The 20,205-nt window shown below is 42.6% G+C and overlaps 1 protein-coding gene across 1 annotated transcript in view; it reads left to right on the top strand.

The window, feature by feature from the left end:
- HTATSF1 (HIV-1 Tat specific factor 1) overlaps positions 1-20,205 on the top strand; it is a 77,633-nt gene that overhangs the window by 40,767 nt on the left and 16,661 nt on the right. The window contains exons 6-7 of the mRNA XM_056541348.1: positions 6,005-6,168; positions 14,489-14,585. Coding sequence (XP_056397323.1) covers positions 6,005-6,168; positions 14,489-14,585 — 261 coding nt within the window. The remainder of the gene's footprint in view (positions 1-6,004; positions 6,169-14,488; positions 14,586-20,205) is intronic.

Raw genomic sequence — 20,205 nt, 5'->3', positions numbered from 1 at the left:
CCACATGAATGTACAGGGTACATTCACACGGGCGGTGGTTTACAGAAAGTTTCCCGCTTCAAGTTTGAGATGCGTCAAATTTTCCGCTGCAGCTGGAAACTCACTGTAAACCTCCGCCCGTGTGAATGTACCCTAAAAACACTACACTACACTAACACATAATAAAGAGTGAAACATTACATATACACTACACCCCCCCCCCCACAATAAAAGTAAAAAACTTCTTGTACGTCAGTTTTTCCAAAATGGAGCCTCCAGCTGTTACAAAATAACAACTCCCAGTATTGTCGGCCACCCATTGACTGTCCAGGCATGTTGGGAGTTTTGCAACAGCTGGAGGCACCCTGTTTGGGTAAAACTGAAGTACAGTATTTTTGGTGGCAGAGGCAAGTGTAACACTGCATCTGGGTACACCCCTATGAAAATGCCTCAAATGCGCATGGCGCTCTCTCACTTCAGAACCCTGTCGTATTTTAAGGCAACAGTTTAGGGCCACTCGGGAGAAATTGTGCTACAAATTTTTGGTGGCCTTTTCTCCTTTTACCCCTTATGAAAATGTAAAGTTGGGGTCTACACCAGCATGTTTGTGTACATTTATTTTTTATTTTTACACTAACATGCTGGTGTTGCCCCATACTTTTCATCTTTATAAGAGGCAAATGGGGAAAAAAAGACCCCCAAAATTTGTAACACAATTTTTACCCAAGTGCGGAAATACCCCATATGTGGGCATAAAATGCTCTGCGGGCGCACAACAAGGCTCAGAAGGGAGAGTGCACTGTGTACATTTGGGGCCTAAACTGGTGATTTGCACAGGGGTGGCTGGTTACAGCGGTTCTGACATAAACGCAAAAAAATAAACACCCACATGTGACCCCATTTCGTAAACTACCCCCCATACGGAACATAACAAGGGGTACAGTGAGCATTTACACCCCACAGGTGAGTGACAGATTTTTGGAACAGTGGTCCGTGAAAATGAAGAATGTAATTTTTCATTTGGACAGCCCACTGTTACAAAGATCTGTCAAACGCCAGTGGGGTGTAAATACTCACTGTACCCCTTGTTACGTTCCTTGAGGGGTTTAGTTTTTCAAATAGTGTGCCATGTGGGGTGTTTTTCTCTGTTCTGGCACCATGGGGGCTTCCTAAATTAGATATTGCCCACCAAAAACCATTTCAGCAAAATTTGCTTTCCAAAAGCCCAATGTCGCTCCTTCCCTTCTGAGCCTTCTAGTGCATCTGCAGATCACTTTACATCCACATATGAGGTATTTCCTTACTCGAGAGAAATGGGGTTTCAAATTTTCATGGACATTTTCACCTATTACCCCTTGTGAAAATGAAAAATTTGGGGTAACATCAGCATTTTAGGGTAAAAAATAACATTTTTCATTTTCACGTCCAACTTTATTGAAAATTCATCAAACATCTGTGGGGTGTTAAGGCTCACTGTACCCCTTGTTACGTTCCTTGAAGGGTGTAGTTTCCAAAATAGTATGCCATGTGGGGTGTTTTTTTGCTGTTCTAGCACCATGGGGGCTTCCTAAATGCGACATGCCCCCCAAAAACCATTTCAACAAAATTCGCTCTTTAAAATCCCATTGTCGCTCCTTCCCTTCTGAGCCCTCTAGTGCACCCACAAAGCACTTTACATCCACATATGAGGTATTTCCTTACTCAAGAGAAATTGGGTTACAAATTTTGTGGGCTTTTTCTCCTTTACCTCTTGTGAAAATAAAAAATATGGGTCTACAAGAACATGTTAGTGTAAAATGCAGATTTTGATTTTTCTTCTCCACTTTACTGCTATTCTTGTGAAAAACCAAAATGGTTAACAAACTTCCTGAATGTCATTTTGAATACTTTGACTGGTTTAGTTTCTATAATGGGGTATTTTTCACAGAAAGGCTCCTCAAATCCACTTCAACCTTAACTGGTCCCTGAAAAATTCAGATTTTGAAATTTTCGTGAAAATTTGGAAAATTGCTGCTATACTTTGAAGCCCTCTCATGTCTTCAAAAAGTAAAAATATGTCAACTTTATGATGTCAACATAAAGTAGACATATTGTATATGTGAATCAATATATAATTTGGAATATCCTTTTTCCTTACAAGCAGAGAGTTTCAAAGTTAGAAAAATGCTAAATTGTCAAAATTTTCATGAAATTTGGGGATTTTTCACCAAAAAAGGATGCAAATAACGAAAAAAATTTACCACTATGTTAAAGTAGAATATGTCGCGAAAAAAACAATCTCGGAATCAGAATGAAAGGTAAAAGCATCCCAGAGTTATTAATGTTTAAAGTGACAGTGGTCAGATGTGCAAAAAGTGCTCTGGTCCTTGGGGTCAAAATGGGCTCGGTCCCCAAGGAGTTAAAGGGATACTCCACTGCTCAGCATTTGGAACAAATGTCACGCCCCGTCCCCTCATTGCAAGTTTATGGGAGGGGGCGTGACTGCTGTCACGCCCCCTCCCATACACTTAGAAAGAGGGGGTGGGGTGTGACATAATGAGGGGGAGGGGCTATGATGTCACTAGATCCCGGCTCCAGCGGCTGAGCAGCTGAGTACCCCTTTTAAACATTTTTTTTTTTTTTTTTTTTAAAGAACATCATCATTTTTCAGTTTCTGCATTGTGAGCTGTAACACTTTTTCGTAGTATTGACTCTTCGATCACTCTTTAAGAACGGAACATGAGCTGCGGCGAATCGGGGAGTAAATAAGTATTTATTTATATTTATTTTTTTTCTACAGTGTAGATTTTTATGGATACCCAAATACCCCTTTTAATAAAAAATAAAAAAATGGTTAGTACTGCAGTGTGAGATGTAAATGTGACAGTATCACTGCTGTGAAATGCTTAGGCTCCTTTCACACTATGAGCATTCATCCGTTGTTAAATGTCCGTTTTCTGTGTAAAAATGGATGAATAATAACGAATGAAATAACTGGTACTAACGGCTGAATAAATATTCAACCATTAAGACCCGTTATAAAATCCCTCATGAATGGCCGTTTTAACACCTCTGCCTACAGACTCCCACAGCCGGGACTACTACTACTCCCATTATGGAACAGACTTGTTTCCATGATGGGAGTAGTAATTCCCCAGCTGCGGGAGTCTGCAGACAGCTGGGGAGGCTACATTAGTGTTTGTTCTACTACCCCCATCATGGAACCGAGTCTGTTCCATGATGGGGGTTGTAGTACAGGGGCTGAGGGATTGATCGCATCGGCATGGTCCACAACCCTGCGATGTATCAGTGTGTTTTAACTATCATTTTTAAATCCCCCACGGGGAGCCCTGAATGGTCGATACTGAGGAGCCATTCAGGGCTCTCCGCTGAGTTTTTAAAATGAACATTGTGAGTGACAGCGGGGGCCACATGTATATTAAAAGCACTGTGTGGGGGAAACATATATAGTGCTGCAGGAGGGGCAGACATATAGCCTATATATCTAGTCCTCCAGTGCATTTATAATGTGCCCTCAGCAATGCATTGATAAAGATATGACCCCCGCCGGCACTTTTATATATACCCCTTGCAGCGCATTAATAAACATGACCCCCGCCAGCGCATTTAGATAGAGAGAGAGAGATATATATATATATATATATATATATATATCTATCGTGTGTGTGTGTGTATAATATGCCACTGCAGCACTATGAATGAAAAGTATATCGGCAGTGCATAGTGCCAGCGGCCGGCCAATGATGCTGATAGAAATACTTTTCATACTTAGCGCAGCGCCGGCATATGTATATAGAAGCACTGTGGAGGGCAGATAACTGCCCCCCCCCAGCGCATCTATATACATATACCCCATGCAGCGCTATGAATGAAAAGTATTTCTATTAGGAGCGCATAGTGCCACTGCATATGGCCCCCGCTGCCACTCACAATGTTCATTTTAAAAACCCTGCTGGGAGCCCTGAATGGCTCCTCAGTACTGCCATTCAGGGCACCTTGCGGGGGATTTTTAAATGATAGTTAAAACACACCATACATCGCGGGGGAGAGGAGCATGCCGCCCACTCCCCTGCCTAATAACTTCTGATCGCATGGGGTCTCAGAAGTGAAACCCGGTGTGATCAATCCCTCAGCCCCTGTACTACAACCCCCCATCATGGAACAGACTCTGTTCCATGATGAAGGTAGTAGTACAAACACTAATGTAGCCTCCACAGCTGTCTGCAGACCCACACATCCAGGGAATTACTACTCCCATCATGTAAACAAGTCTGTTCCATGATGGGAGTAGTAGTAGTCCCTCAGCACTGCAGGAGTCTGCTGATGTCCCCTCTTCTGAGCATGCTCAGAAGTAATAACTGATATTGTAAACCAGGTGCAAACGGATGACTAAAGGCTCATCCGTTTGCCATAGACTTCAATGATAAAAATAACATCCGTTAATTTACACATTTCTTGTGACGGAAAAAAAATGAGTGCATGTGCTGTTTTTTCTTCTGTCACAAATAACGTCCTTTATTCATGACGGGATAGGACGTATAATCAAAAATCCTATAGACTTGAATGGGATTTTGTAACGGACGTTTATCATCTGTTATTAAGGCTTTTCTAACGGATGTTTATAATGGAACAACTTTTATAGTGTGAAAGGGGCCTAAGTGTCTTTAGTCTGCATTGGGCCGAGCTAAAAAATGAACTTTTAAGAGAGTTTCTGTTTTTACTATAACCTTTAAAAAAAAGGAGCAGGAGCAATGGTTCTCAACTCCTTATGTAATGGGAGAAAATGCATAGCTTATAGGATGGATGCATTTAACATCATATACTCAATCCATTCATGCACACAGTCAAGATGTATTTATATGTGCCGTTTTACTGCAGTCTTTAATCTTTGCCTTCGTACAAGTTCTATAATTGGGGTGAGGGGCATAACGCACATCAAAATACTGCCTTACTTCTTGAACTACCGTATTTTTCGCCGTATAAGACGCACTTTTTCTTCCCCAAAACTGGGGGGGAAAAGTCGGTGCGTCTTATACGGCGAATACACCCCTATCGCGGCGGTCCCTGCGGCCATCAACGGCCGGGACCCGCGACTAATACAGGACATCACCGATCACGGTGATGCCCTGTATTAACCCTTCAGATGTGGCGATCAATGCTGACCGCCGCGTCTGAAGGGAAAGTGACACTAACCCGGCTGTTCAGTCAGGCTGTTCGGAACCGCCGCGATTTCACCGGGTTAGTGCTTACAGGACACCGGGAGGGACCTCACCTACCTCCTCGGTGTCTTCTCCGTTCAGGGATCCGCTGTATGGCCGGCGCTCTCCTTCCCCGTCATGACATCGTCGCGTACGTGCGTTGGCGAGCGTAACGACGTGATGGCATCGACGGAGAGCGAGGATACCCGGCTGGCAGCAGAGACGTTCCAGAGCGACGGGGACACGGCGACAGCGATGGAGCGACATCCAGGTCAGCGGTGACGGGTCCGGAGCGCCGGGGACACGTGAGTATTACCTCCTATGCAGTGGTCTTCAATCTGCGGACCTCCAGATGTTGCAAAACTACAACTCCCAGCATGCCCAGACAGCTGAAGGACATGCTTGGAGTTGTAGTTTTGCAACATCTGGAGGTCCGCAGGTTGAAGACCACTATTGGGTTCAAAATCTTTCTTTTTTTTAGATTTTGCACCTATAAATTGGGTGCGTCTTATACGCCGCTGCGTCCTATAGGACGAAAAATACGGTAGTTGTCTATAATAAAATGGCAACACTGGTACTCATTTGCCACTGATCCCCCTGCCTTATCCAGTCACTGGCTGAGGCAGGTCATCACTGCTGCCAGAGATTGACTGAGCGGGCACTTCTTCCATGTGTTTGGACGTAAGCAGTAAGTACTCAGCAGTGGGGACTGGTACCGTGGGTCAATGAGTCTGTGTTATTTTTTTCCACCACAAGCACAGTTTCATATAATTATATTTATCTTGACAACCCCGTAAATATTCATTATGTTCTTTTTTTACTGTCAGAAAGAATCTGTACAACTAGCTTTGAGGCTTCTGGATGAGTATGAGATCAGGGGGTACAAACTTCATGTTGAAAGTGCTACATTCCAGCTGAAGGGGGCATATGATGCAACAAAGAAGAAGAAGAAGTGTAAGGACTACAAGAAGAAGTTGTCTCTCCAGAAAAAGTACGTAGTGGTCTACTGCTAGATAAAACAGTTTTTCTACATTTATACAGTGCCTTGCATAAGTATTCACCCCCTTGGACTCTTTGCCTATATTGCTTCTATTACCTACTGGAACTCAAATGGACTTAAAGGAATTATGCAGCAAGAGGGTTTTCTTTCTAAAATATTTCCATTCTGTCAGATGTAAAAACCTGAAACCTTTACTCACTTCCTGCGTTGCTTCCGATATTGCTGCTCTTGTTCCTGGTGCCATCTTCCTCCTGCTTCCGGGGCCCAGTACATATGCTGCAGCTCAGCGAATAGCTGGCGCCAGCAGTGTTCCACCTGGCCACTGATTAGCTGAGCGACACTGAGACATATTGGGCCTGGGACGCAGTCCGGTGCTCAATATGTTACATTGCTGCTCAGCAAATGACATTGCAAATCACATTGCTGCTCAGCAAATCACTGAGGCAGGACACCGCCTCCTATCAACTTTGTACATCTAAAGGTAGAAATGTTTGTCCATTCTTCTTAGCGAAAAAGCTAAAGCTCGGTAAGATTGGATGGAGACATCTGTGAATAGCAATTTTCAATTGATTGTCTTGCAATAGGTTCTCAATTGGATTTAGATTTGGGTTTTGACTGGGCCATTTAAGGACATTAATATGCTATGATCTCAACAATTTTTTTGGTAACTTTGGCTGTATGTTTAGAGTCATTGAGGGGAATTCATTAAACAAAATTTTCATTTGTCTTAAATTGTCGCTGCTAGTTTTGGTGCGACTTTTCTGCAACTTTTTATTTAGAGCATTTCAGAATCATAACCACGTTTTGGACTGATTTAGAAACGTTTTTGCAGTGGTTTGTTAAGTCGCATACACTTTTACAAACAAACCAAGACTTGCTCCCACCAGCCCTACAAAGCATCTAAAGGGGCAGCATTTGGCTGTGCAAAAATTTATGAAGTGCTCTGCACGTGCTTCAAAATTACTGCAACATTTGTGTTCTAAACCTGTACGGAGAGTAAGACCATAAGTGATGAATTTCTCCAAATGTCTTATGAAAGATGAACCTCCATCCAAGTTTCAAGCTTGTTGCATCAGATTTCCTTTTACGGAGAAATGCGTTGCAAAACTTTTAAGTTTCCCTGTGCTCAGGCTGCAAAAACGGAAAAAAATAAAATAAAAATTGCCTACGTTCCCCCGCTGCGCCGGTATCGGCATCCCGTTGCTTGGCTCCCTGCTTCTTAGGCTTGGAACGTCACACTGCGGTCAGCGTATTGACGGCCACAGCGATGTTCTGCCTTGGCCGGTGATAGGCTGAGCGCACTGTCATGTAAGGAGCTTGGGCCCCACCTTCTCCATGCTGCCCAGGCTCCTTACATGAGTGTGCTCAGCCTATCACCGGCCGAGGTGAGACATCGCTATGGCCAGCGATAGGCTGACCGCAGTGTGACTTCTGATTGCCTACAGTGTTCAATGCTATTCCATTGATCAGTGTTATCGATGCTCTGCTGCTCCAGCCTGCTGAGTAGGCATGGAGCAGCAGATCACTGATTGGACGGTGAAGAGGCAGGCAGGAACCCTCCACCCCATCCTCTCAGCTGTTCGGGACGCCGTGGCGGTCCTGACCAGCCCGACTGAGCAGTCGGGAATGGTTTAACTCTTAGTTTAGAAGCATCGATCAATTTTGATTGGCACGTCAAAGGGGGTAATGCAGGGCATTAGTCACAGGTCTGATAGAATTCGGGACCACCCATCATACCAGGGGAATTGCATCCTTAAGAGGTTAAACAATGAAAAAAAGTGTGTATGTGTGTGTGTGTATATATATATATATATATATATATATATATTAGGGATCGACCGATATCGTTTTTTTAGGGCCGATACCGATAATCGGTGCAGGTTAGGGCCGATAGCCGATAACTTATACCGATATTCCGGTATAAGTTATCGGCTATTTAACCCCCTGCGACACCGCTGCAGATCATTGATTTAAAGCGGGCGCTTTAAATCAATGATCTGCAGTGGCTTTTGCGGGGCCATAGGCCGCCGCCGCCACCCGCTTCTCTCCCCCTACCTGTCAGGGTGGTCCGGGCCATCCATCCTTCCTTCCTGTAGTGTCCGGGCCGTTCCGGGTGAAGAGTGAACTGGTCCGGGCTGTCCTTCTCCGGCGGTCATCTTCTCCACTCCGGGCAGGCTCCGGCCTAGTACGCTGCATAGACGCCGCTGCGCAGTGACGCCCGTGCGCAGCGACGCACCTAACGTCACGGCGTAGGGGCGTCTATGCAGTGTACTAGGCCGGAGCCTGCCCGGAGTGGAGAAGATGACCGCCGGAGAAGAAGGACAGCCCGGACCGGTTCACCCTCCACCCTGAATGGCGCCGGACACTACAGGAAGGAAGGATGGATGGCCCGGACCACCTCCATTACGGGTAAGTTTAATTTTTTTATCGACTCGGAGGGTGGGGGAGGGGCCCGAACGGTATAGCGGTATGGGCAAAAATCCATACCGATATACCGCCCAGCATCACGGTGGGGGGTGCGGCGCGGCAGGTCGGGGGGGTGGCGGTCGCGGTGTGGTGGGGGTGGGGCATTATCGGCAAGGTAATTGCCGATACCGATAATGCCCAAAATCGTGATTATCAGCCATACCGATAATCGGTCGATCCCTAATATATATATATATATATATATATATATATATATATATATATATATATATATATATATATTTTATATGTGTGTATGTATATATATAATTATGCAAAGTTTCTCATCACACCACCATATAAGGTAGCGTGCCCTCTGATCAGTTCTGGCTCAGGTTAGGCTGGGTTTACACTACGTTTTTCAACTACGGTTCCCGCGTATGTTTTCATTAGTGAAAACGTATGGAACGGTATTGAAAACCTTATACATAGGCAAAGCATTGCAAACCGTATGCACCCTGATGCATACGGTTGTGTACGGTTTGCTTGCAATACGGTTTTTAACAGTACTCCAAACCATGTTCAACCACGGTTTTGACTCCAGTTTTAAAACCGTATTGCAACCGCATACCTTTTTTTTTTTTAACATGGACGTCAATGGGAAACGCACATGTATACGGTTCCATACGGCAAAACCGTATGCGTTTTTTCTTTGCACATGCGCATTTGCATCCTAAAATCCCCACCAAAGACCCGTCCCATTAAAAATGGACCGAATTTTCAAAAACGTATGTTTTAAAAAAAAATAAAAACGGATGGAACAGTATGCACTTTTAAAAACAGTATACTGTTTAAAAACGCATACGGTTTACTTTTTCCCATACTGTTCCATCCGTGTTTTTCCCATACGGTTTTTGATAGAAGACGTATGCGGGAACCGTAGTTGGAAAAACGTAGTGTGAACCCAGCCTTACACAGTCTCAGAAGCTGATTGGAATTTATGCCAAGTCAGAGTTCTCCCCAAAAGGGAAGAGGACCCATCTGCAGAGAGCTGTTTCGGGGTGCTTGCCCCTCGTCAGTACAGAGCAGGGTGTTCTGGCTTGGCTGAGGATGAGAGACCTGTAGCAACTAGCTAAAATATTTGTCCCTTTTTTATATATAGATAGATAGATAGATAGATAGAGAATGTCGTCCAGCTCTCTGGATGCGGTTAAAAGAAGTATTCTTTATTGAAGGAACATCAGACAAATTCACATGCAGAGAGAGAAGCGTCTGATGTGTCGTACGATTAAGCACGTTCAGTGCGAAACGCGTCAGGCGCTTCTCTCTCTGCATGTGAATTTTGTCTGATGTTACTTCAATAAAGAATACTACTTTTAACTGCTTCCCGAGAGCTGGACGACATTCTTTGTTCGCATACTTGTGTTTGGCCGACCAGCACGTCCATGCTCAGGTGAAGCGCATTTCCCATTAGGTGGTGAGCGGAGCTAGTATCTCGTAAAAAGCTGATATAAATAGATATATATATACAGGGTGGGCCATTTATATGGATACACCTTGGGAATGGTTGGTGATATTAACTTCCTGTTTGTGGCATATTAGTATATGTGAGGGGGGGAAACTTTCCAAGATGGGGGGTGTGACCATGGCTGCCATTTTGAAGTCGGACATTTTGAATCCAACTTTTGTTTTTTCAATAGGAAGAAGGTCATGTGACACATCAAACTTATTGGGAATTTCACAAGAAAAACACTGGTGTGCTTGGTTTTAATGTAACTTGATTCTTTCATGAGTTATTTACAAGTTTCTGACCACTTATAAAATGTGTTCAATGTGCTGCCCATTGTGTTGGATTGTCAATGCGACCCTCTTCTCCCACTCTTCACACACTGATAGCAGCACCGCAGGAGAAATGCTAGCACAGGCTTCCAGTATCCATAGTTTCAAGTGCTGCACATCTCGTATCTTCACAGCATAGACAATTGCCTTCAGATGACCCGAAAGATAAAAGTCTAAGGGGGTCAGATCGGGAGACCTTGGGGGCCATTCAACTGGCCCACGACGACCAATCCACTTTCCAGGAAACTGTTCATCTAGGAATGCTCGGACCTGACACCCATAATGTGGTGGTGCACCATCTTGCTGGAAAAACTCAGGGAACGTGCCAGCTTCAGTGCATAAAGAGGGAAACTCATAATCATGTAGCAATTTCGCATATCCAGTGGCCTTGAGGTTTCCATTGATGAAGAATGGCCCCACTATCTTTGTACCCCATATACCACACCATACCATCAATTTTTGTGTTCCAACTGTCTTGGAGGGATCTATCCAATGTGGGTTAGTGTCAGACCAATAGCGGTGGTTTTGTTTGTTAACTTCACCATTCACATAAAAGTTTGCCTCATCACTGAACAAAATCTTCTGCGTAAAGTGAGGGTCCTGCTCCAATTTTTGTTTTGCCCATTCTGCAGCACCTGAAACTACGGATACTGGAAGCCTGTGCTCGCATTTCTCCTTGTAAATAACTCATGAAAGAATAAAGTTACGTTAAAACCAAGCACATCATTGCTTTTCTTGTGAAATTCCTAATAAGTTTGATGTGTCACATGACCCTCTTCCTATTGAAAAAACAAAAGTTGGATTCAAAATGGCCGACTTCAAAATGGTCGCCATGGTCACCACCCATCTTGAAATATTTCTCCCCTCACATATACTAATGTGCCACAAACAGGAAGTTAATATAACCAACCATTCCCATTTTATTAAGGTGTATCCATATAAATGGCTCACCCTGTATATTTACAGTGTCATGGCCGTAAATGTTGGCACACCTGAAATTTTTCTAGAAAATGAAGTATTTCTTATAGAAAAAGTATTGCAGTAACACATGTTTTGCTATACACATGTTTGTGTATATCTGTATATTGGAACTAAACCAAAAAAGGCAGGAAAAAAAGCAAATTGGACATGATGTCACACCAAACTCCAAAACTGGGCTGGACAAAATTATTGGCACCCTTACAAAATTGTGGAAAAAAAGATTGTTTCAAGCATGTGATGCTCCTTTAAACTCACCTGGGGCAAGTAACAGGTGTGAGCAATATAAAAATCACCCCTGAAAGCAGATAAAAAGGAGAAAAGTTCACTTAGTCTTTGCATTGTGTGTCTGAGTGTGCCCCACTAAACATGGACAACAGAAAGAGGAGAAGAGAACTGTCTGAGGACTTGCAAACCAAAATTGTGGGAAAATATCAACAATCTCGAAGTTAAAAGTCCATCTCCAGAGATCTAGATTTGCCTTTGTCCACAGTGCGCAACATTATCAAGAAGTTTGCAGCCCATGGCACTGTAGCTAATCTCCCTGAGCGTGGACGTAAGAGAAAAATTTATGAAAGGTGTCTACGCAGGATAGTCGGGATGGTGGATAAGCAGCCCCAAACAAGTTCCAAAGATATTCAAGCTGTCCAGGAGGCTCAGGGAGCATCAGTGTCAGCGCGAAATATCCGTCAACAATTCAATGAAATGAAACGCTATGGAGGAGACCCAGGAGGACCCCACTGCTGACACAGACATAAAAAAGCATGACTACATTTTGCCAAAATCCTTCTGGGAAAATGTCTTGTGGACAGATGAGACCAAGATAGAGCTTTTTGGTAAAGCACAACATTCTACTGTTTGTGTAAAAGGGAATGAGGCCTGCAAAGAAAAGAACACAGTACCTACAGTGAAATATGGTGGAGGTTCAATGATGTTTTGGGGTTGTTTTGCTGCCTCCAGCACTGGGTGCCTTGAATGTATGCATCAAACGGAAAATGGAAAAGGACCTCATTCATCCAGGCGCTGCCGGTTAGGTCATCAGGTGCACAAAATGATGCAATGTATACCTTGGAATATTGTATACATGAAAGTTTATTAAAAAATAATAACATACAGATTACGCGTTTCGAGGGTGACTCCCCTCTTCCTCAGATCAGGTGTGCACACCTGATCTGAGAAAGAGGGGAGTCACCCTCGAAACGCGTAATCTGTATGTTGTTTATTATTTTTTTTAATAAACTTTCATGTATACAATATTCCAAGGTATACATTGCATCATTTTGTGCACCTGATGACCTAACCGGCAGCGCCTGGATGAATGAGGTCCTTTTCCATTTTCCGTTTGATGACTACGTCAGGACGTATGTGCCTGTGACCTCCGGCTTGCAGCCCTCCTTTGGACATCAGTGAGTACCCCTATTTGGGGTGATATGCGTTACTTCTATTTACATCTGGTGAGCAGCCACCTATAAGTGCCGTGGGTTTCTCCCACATTTACACTTGCTGTTTGTGTTTAAGGGTAATACACGAGGCGCCGTTCCCCGGTCTTTTTTCTTTCTATTTATTTCAGCTTGAATGTATGCAAGGAATCATGAAATCTGAGGATTACCAACAGATTTTGGAACTCACTGTACAGCCCAGTGTCAGAAAGCTGGGTTTGCGTCCGAGATCTTGGGTCTTCCAGCAGGACAATGACCCCAAACATACATTAAAAAGCCCCCAGAAATGGATGGCAACAAAGCGCTGGAGAGTTCAGAAGTGGCAGCAATGAGTCCAGATCTAAATCCCATTGAACACCTGTGGAGAGATCTTAAAATTGTTGTTGGGAAAAGGCGCCTTCCAATAAGAGAGACCTGGAGCAGTTTGCAAAGGAAGAGTGGTCCAACATTTCGGCTGAGAGGTGTAAGAAGCTTATTGATGGGTCTAGGAAGCCACTGATTTCAGTTTTTTCCATAGGGTGTGCAACCAAATATTAAGTAATTTTGTCCAGACCATTTTTGGAGTTTGGTGACATTATGTCCAATTTGCTTTTTTTCCTCCCTTTTTTGGTTCAGTTCCAATACAAACAAAGGGAATAAACATGTGTATAGCAAAACATGTGTTACTGCAATCCTTTTCTGTGAGAAATACACACACACACATATAATGTTGTAAATAATTATTATAGCACAAGCCCTGGTTATAAGCCTTTATAGCTGTTATGTGCAACATAAATCCTGACTGGGCAGTCACCCTGCATTACCTTGTTGGTTATTTATTTAAATAGACAACATGTAAAACTAATGTGTCCTTGCCTATTTGTATTTAAAATGTATATCCAGATTTGGCCTTTTCCCTGCTTGCCAGGGAAGTGTGGGGATTTGAGAAACCAGTCCTGCAGATATCCGCTTATATTTAAAAAGTCCTTATGATATTGAATAATTTGTGTGTGTGAGTGCGAAGTGGCTGTCATTGGGAGTATAGCATCAGTGACCATCAGGGTCATCAAACACTAGCAAGTAGAAAAGGACATGCAGAGTGGGGTGGGGGTGAAAAACCCCAGCTGTAGCGGACCTTGGAGGGATCAGCATGGCATATGTAATGCAACACATCTTCCCTACAGAGCCTCTTGGGGATATACAGGTGAAACTCGAAAGATTTGAATGTCGTGCAAAAGTCCATTGTATTTCATTAATGCAACTTAAAAGCAAAGGCAGCATAAAGTGCTCCAAAATCTCCTGGTAGACGGATGTGTTGACCCTGGACTTAATGAAGCACAGTGACCAACACCAGCAGATGGCATGGCTCCTCAAATCATAGTAAGTGGGAGGGGGGATTTGGGGTTTTCATGAGCTGTAATACATAATCATCACAATTATGACAAATCATAGCATGAACTATTTTACGTTTATATATTAGTTTCACCTTTTACGTTGCATTACTGAAAAAAATGAACTTTTTGATATTCAAATTTTTCGAGTTTCCCCATTCTCCCTGCTCTTTTTATGAATTATAATTCCATTTAACTAGACAGCAGCCGCATGTCCCCACATCGTATTACTGCCTTCACCATCCTAAACCACTTTTTTCATTTTTTTTTTTTTCTCAGACAACTAGATTGGAGGCCTGAGAAGAAAATTGAAACGAGGAAGCGTTTCGAGAGAGTTATTATTATCAGAAATATGTTCCATCCCAAAGACTTTGAGGTATTTTAAGATGCAGAAATTTGTCACACAATTGCACATTGACTGTTTTTTTATGGAGCTGTTTTAGTTTTGTTGTTGCTTTCTATTTTGCCTGTAGAGGTCACTGGTGCTTTGCTATTTTGCAGTAACATGGTAAGCATTGTATATAACTAATACGTAGAATGTCATTTTTAACTTTTTATCAAAAATTTAAAATACTTATAAATCATTTAATTTGCCAGGGCACTGTAGAACATAAAAGGGGATTATAGGACCAATCTTCTTTGGCATAATAAGGCATTTTCTTTGTATCCAAGACTGTGTGCCTAAAACACGACAGCAGTCAGCAGATCCGCTGCTACTCTCTAAGGCCTTTTCCAGAAAGAGGCTACGTCTATTTTACTAGGCTCCATCCTCTTTACTAAAAACTTATGAAATGTCCAAAGTATGCAAATATCCAAAGGATAGGTTAGTGGGAGTCTGATTAGTGGGACCCCATCTATCATGAAGACAAGGCTCTCTTATCCCACAAGTAAATGGAACAGCAGTGGGCATGGTCAACAACCATTCCATTCACTCAGTTGGAATGCCAAAGATAGCCTTTTACAGCGCTCAGCTATCTCTCGTGAATTGTGGAGGCTACAGAGGTTAGATAGGTGGGTGTTAGGTTTAAGGAGTACCTGTCGTGATCTTGATACATTTTTTTATTCCTCCATAATAATAAACCACCAGCTGCCTTTTTTTTTTTTTTTTTTTATTATTTTCAGTTTTCTACCTTGATATTGTGCTGTATATTCTGCCCAGTCTGTCAGCTCCATGGACTGGGAAGGGGCATTCCCCAGCAGACATGACATCATCAGAAGCCCTGCAGGGGAGAACTTCCACCCTCTCTCTGCCATGCTGCTCTGAACATACAGCTTAGAGCAATTCAGTGTGATGAGCTGTGATTGGCTGAGAACCCCACCCTCCACCAGCTTTGAATTCTACAGTGTGCTCAGATCTGTCCAGCAGCTGCAAAAGTGAGCAGAAATATCCATCACAATGTTTAGCACAATATTTAGCTCTACAGCAGTGCTTCCCAACCAGGGTGCCTCCAGCATTGCAAAACTACACCTCCCAGCCTTTGGCTATGCAGGCTTGCTGGGACTTGTTGTTTTGCAACAACTGTAGGCACCTTGGTTGGGAAACCCTGCTCTACAGTCTCTTAGCTCAAAGGGAAAGGAAGCTGAAATATTCAGCTCTATACACTGTGCTGAGCTCCCACCTACATTTCACCTGACTTGTCTCTGCCAGGCTTCTGCAGGGGCCAATTTGCTGGCAGGCAGGAGAAGGAGGGGTTAATTTAACACATATACTTACAAAATTATTAAGAAGCATATTAGAAAAGTTATGCAAATAGCCTCATCTATAATATATTAAATGTTATTGATGGTGACACGTATCACTTAAGTCTGATTAAACGCTGTACAAAAAACCATGTTAGAATCGCTGTTTTCACTGAGACCCCACGTGACCTCGAGAATGGAGTTCTGAGTCTCCTGTCTGCATTGCCGCTTCATTCATCGTGTATGTGGGAACTGCCGTTGATAGCCAAGATACTTGGTTATTTTTTCCAGCTAGCAAAGACACTAAATGGATCAGCAGGGCACACAGGCCCATCAATCCTTTAATCGGAAGACCTAAATTAAACCCCCCCACCCCCACCTCCCACAGGTTTATTGCTCTAATTTTGATAAGGCCACTCAGTAGTGGCCTGTGACCTTTGACTTTGAGAGTGTGCTATCTCTTTTAGGAGGTAAGAGCAGCGATCAGACTAGCTGCATATAAGCTGCTGTTTGGTATTGTACACCCCTAGGTACTATGTGTATCTCTGCGGTGCAGTCTACCCACCATATATTGGCATATTTGCACTAATGAGGGCATGGGGCATTCCTTTCATTAAAAATGCATTCCTTGATGACAAATCAACAGAATTTCTGGATAGGCCAGTACCAGTCCGACCAGATTGTTGTATATTTTTACAACCTTGTGGAATGTGGGTTGGGCAACTTCTTCAACCTCCACTTCTTGGTGTGTTGCTACTGTTGTCTGTTGTAAATAATCAGTTAGACAATTATAGAAATACATCTAGAATAATTAATAAAGACAGTCTGATCGGTTTGATCAGCATTAGTTATACTTATTATATGCACTATGCTCTATCACTTTTTACATGATACTGGAAACACTCCAATTTAAAATGTGTTTTTAAAGGGGGTTTCCGTCGCCTCTCTTATGCCAAATTTCGACATCGGGCACAGAAAGATGCTGCTGCATGCCAGGTTGGACAGATACTTGCCGGACACCAGTCTGGTGCCTCAGCATATGCAGCAACATCTGTACACACCCAATGTCCGATTAGCAGAACACAGATGTCCTGGAGAACCCCTTTAGGGTGCGTTCACACATACAGTAGATTTGATGCGCAGGATTTGTAACTGCCGATTAGAAGTTGTGCTCAGTCATTTAGTTTACATTGAAATCTGCAGCAGAAAATCCTGCACATCAAATCCTGCGCATCAAATCTGCCTACGTGTGAACGTACCCTTAAAGCTTTCTTTGTATTCATTTTGTATGTAAATATTGTATAGTATTTGGTATTGTGATATATTAATACAGTAATACCTTTCATCTTTTCATTTCAGAGTACGTTTTCTTTAAATATTGCAGCCCTCTTACACTGCTTTGACTATATTTTATTCAGACATTACACAAATAACACTTATGGACTGATTCTGCATTTATTTTCTACTGGGAAACACAATGTAACAGTCTATACCTTAAAAGAGTGCTCCGGGATAAGAATACTTATCCACTATCCTAGGGACCGCTGGGGCCCCCATGATCTCCCGTACAAGGCCCTCGGCTCTTTGCCGAAAGAGTGCGTTTCGATCACCGCATGACGCAGCGGCTGACACGCCTCCTTAGTACATTTCTATGGCAGAGGCGGAGGCTGCCGAATGCAGCTCTCCGGCTCTCCCATAGAGATGTATTGAGGGGGCATGTTGGCTGCCGCGTCATGCGATGGTCGGGCACGCCCTCTTGCCGCTGACTACCGGGGCTCCGTTCGGGAGATCGCGAGGGGCCCCAGTGGTCGGATCCCCTGGGATCTGAAACTTATCCCCTATCCTTAGGATAGGGGATACGTTTTCTTATCCCGGAGTACTCCTTTAATAAGCCCAGTATCAAAATATTAAGGACTTGCTATGCTATGACAGCAGCTAGGCCATGCAGTACCCAATCCTCTTCCCTTAGGCTTTGTTCATACAGAGCAGTTTCAGTACATTTGCTGTATGCTTTAGTCAGCTGTGTATCACGTGTAGTGCAGCACAAAATGTTGTCTAATCCATGTCATTTTGGTTCTTTCTCTTGCCTTGTTTTCTCAGTGGGTGGGATTTTCTTCTATGATACAAGAACATTGAAGCAACTTGTAAGCCAGTCAAGTGTACTTTTGCTGTTTCGCCTCACTTTTATTGCCAATAGTTTGCTTTTTTTTATTGATGGAAGGTTATTCTAAAATGCAAAAAAAAAATTGTAACAAATTCTATGCTTTAACCTTAAGGGTGTATTCACCTGTACAGTATTCTGTGCAGATTTGATGTGCAGAATTAGAAGTTGTGCTCAGTCATTTAGTTTACATTGAAATCTGCAGCAGAAAATCCTGTGCAGCAAATCTGCGCAGAATACTGTATGTGTGAATAAACCATTAAGGAGGAAGGGCGTACAGGTACACCCTTGTGTCCTGGTACTTAAGGCCTAAGGGCGATCCTGTATGTCCTGAATTCTTAGGGAGCCGCGCTCGCTTCAGAACAGAGAGTGTCTGCTACTATCAGTAGCTGTGGGCTGCCTCTAATGCAATCGCTGGCTATTAACCCTTTAGATCGCCACTGTCAAAGCTGATCCACCTTTTCCCATCTTCCATATAAAAAATAAGTAAACATAATAAATATTTACATATTTGGTATCGCCGCGTGCGTGATTATCCCAACTATTAAAATATAACATTATTTATCCTGTGCGGTGAATGCCGTGAACGTAAAAGAATACTAAAAGCCCATTAATTAAAAGTAAAGAGTGAACAAGTATACGAAAAATAATAATGTTATAGGGATCAGAAAGTGACAATAAAAATAAAAAAAATTGGGAATTTTTTTAAATTAGTAAACATGACTGAAACAATACGAACTGGATATTGTTGTAATCGCGCCGACCTTAAGTATCAAGGTAACATGTTATTTTGACCACACAGTGAATAGTGTAAAAAGAACCAAATATTTTTTTGGACCATATGTTATGGAAAAATGAAGAAAAACATTACAAAGAGAAAAAAAAAAAATATGTGGGTGTGAAGAGGAAATTTTTTTTTTTATGGCTATTAAAGGGCAAGGAGGAAAAAGCACCTCCGCCCCTAAACATCTTATCCCCTATCCCACTTAGTTTAGAACGCTGGGTGTGGGCAGCGGGGTCGTAATATCACGGCCACACCCCTCGTGAAGTCACAGACACACACCCTCCCCAATGCAAATCTATGGGATGGGAGGGGGCGTTTTTTATTTTTTCACCCAAAAATATACACATTTTTTAACCAATGTATATTACAAATATACATATAATGGTATTATCTGCATTCTATCAAAAGTTTTTACAGGAAAACATTTTTCTTTTATGAACTGGTACCAGAAAGTTAAACAGATTTGTAAATAACTTCTATTAAAAAATCCCAATCCTTCCAGTACTTATCAGCTGCTGTATAATCACAGAAAGTTCTTTTCTTTTTGAATTTCCTTTCTGCCTGACCATAAGTGCTCTCTGCTGACACCTTTGCCCGTGTCAGGAACTGCCCAGAGCAGGAGAAAATCCACATAGCAAACCTCTTTTGCTCTGGGCATTTCCTGAAGTGGACAGAGGTGTCAGCAGCGAGCACTTGTGGTCACGCAGAAAGGAAATTAAAAAAGAAAAGAACTTCCTGTGTATTATACAGCAGCTAAGTACTGGAAGGTTTGAGATTTTTTAATAGAAGCAATTTGCAAATCTTAAATACAAAGTTAACCGCACCTCAAGGATACTGACCTACTTGGGCACACAATGAGAAAAAATTGAAAACAGTTCTTTTGAAGAAAATGTGGAAATGTTTATTAAAATACAATAAAAAAATAACCTATGATAATTAAATAAAATGCAAAGCAATTAGAGCGATACTAAATATATATAAAAATTCTATAACATTGGGCCCTAATGGCAAATATTTAGAAAAGTAAATGTAGCACTGTCAATTTAATAAAAGTCAGTATTACTGGTTGGTGCAGAATACCGATAATCTAGACGAGACTGGTAATCCGGCAATAAGATGTTACATGTGTTTAAGTCTCTGCAGAAGTTAAATTCTGCTGCCCATAGTCTTTGTGCAAATAAATGATTTTCTCACCGTGTCCAGAGCCGTGTCATTGTCATTTGCCTACTGAGGAAGGGGTCATTTTCAGCACCGTGAAACGCGTCTAGGCTTCAGTCTAATCTGAAGAGAGCGATATAATACAGCACTGCCAACTCCATTTCAGCCGCGCCACAAACAGAAGGAGGCGGTTACACCGCATCGGGTCTTCTA

The sequence above is a fragment of the Hyla sarda genome, chromosome 9, assembly GCF_029499605.1.
Source record: "Hyla sarda isolate aHylSar1 chromosome 9, aHylSar1.hap1, whole genome shotgun sequence".
Lineage (NCBI taxonomy): Eukaryota > Metazoa > Chordata > Amphibia > Anura > Hylidae > Hyla > Hyla sarda.
Note: the sequence above shows the minus strand (reverse complement) of the source record. Positions and strands in the feature narration are given on the sequence as shown.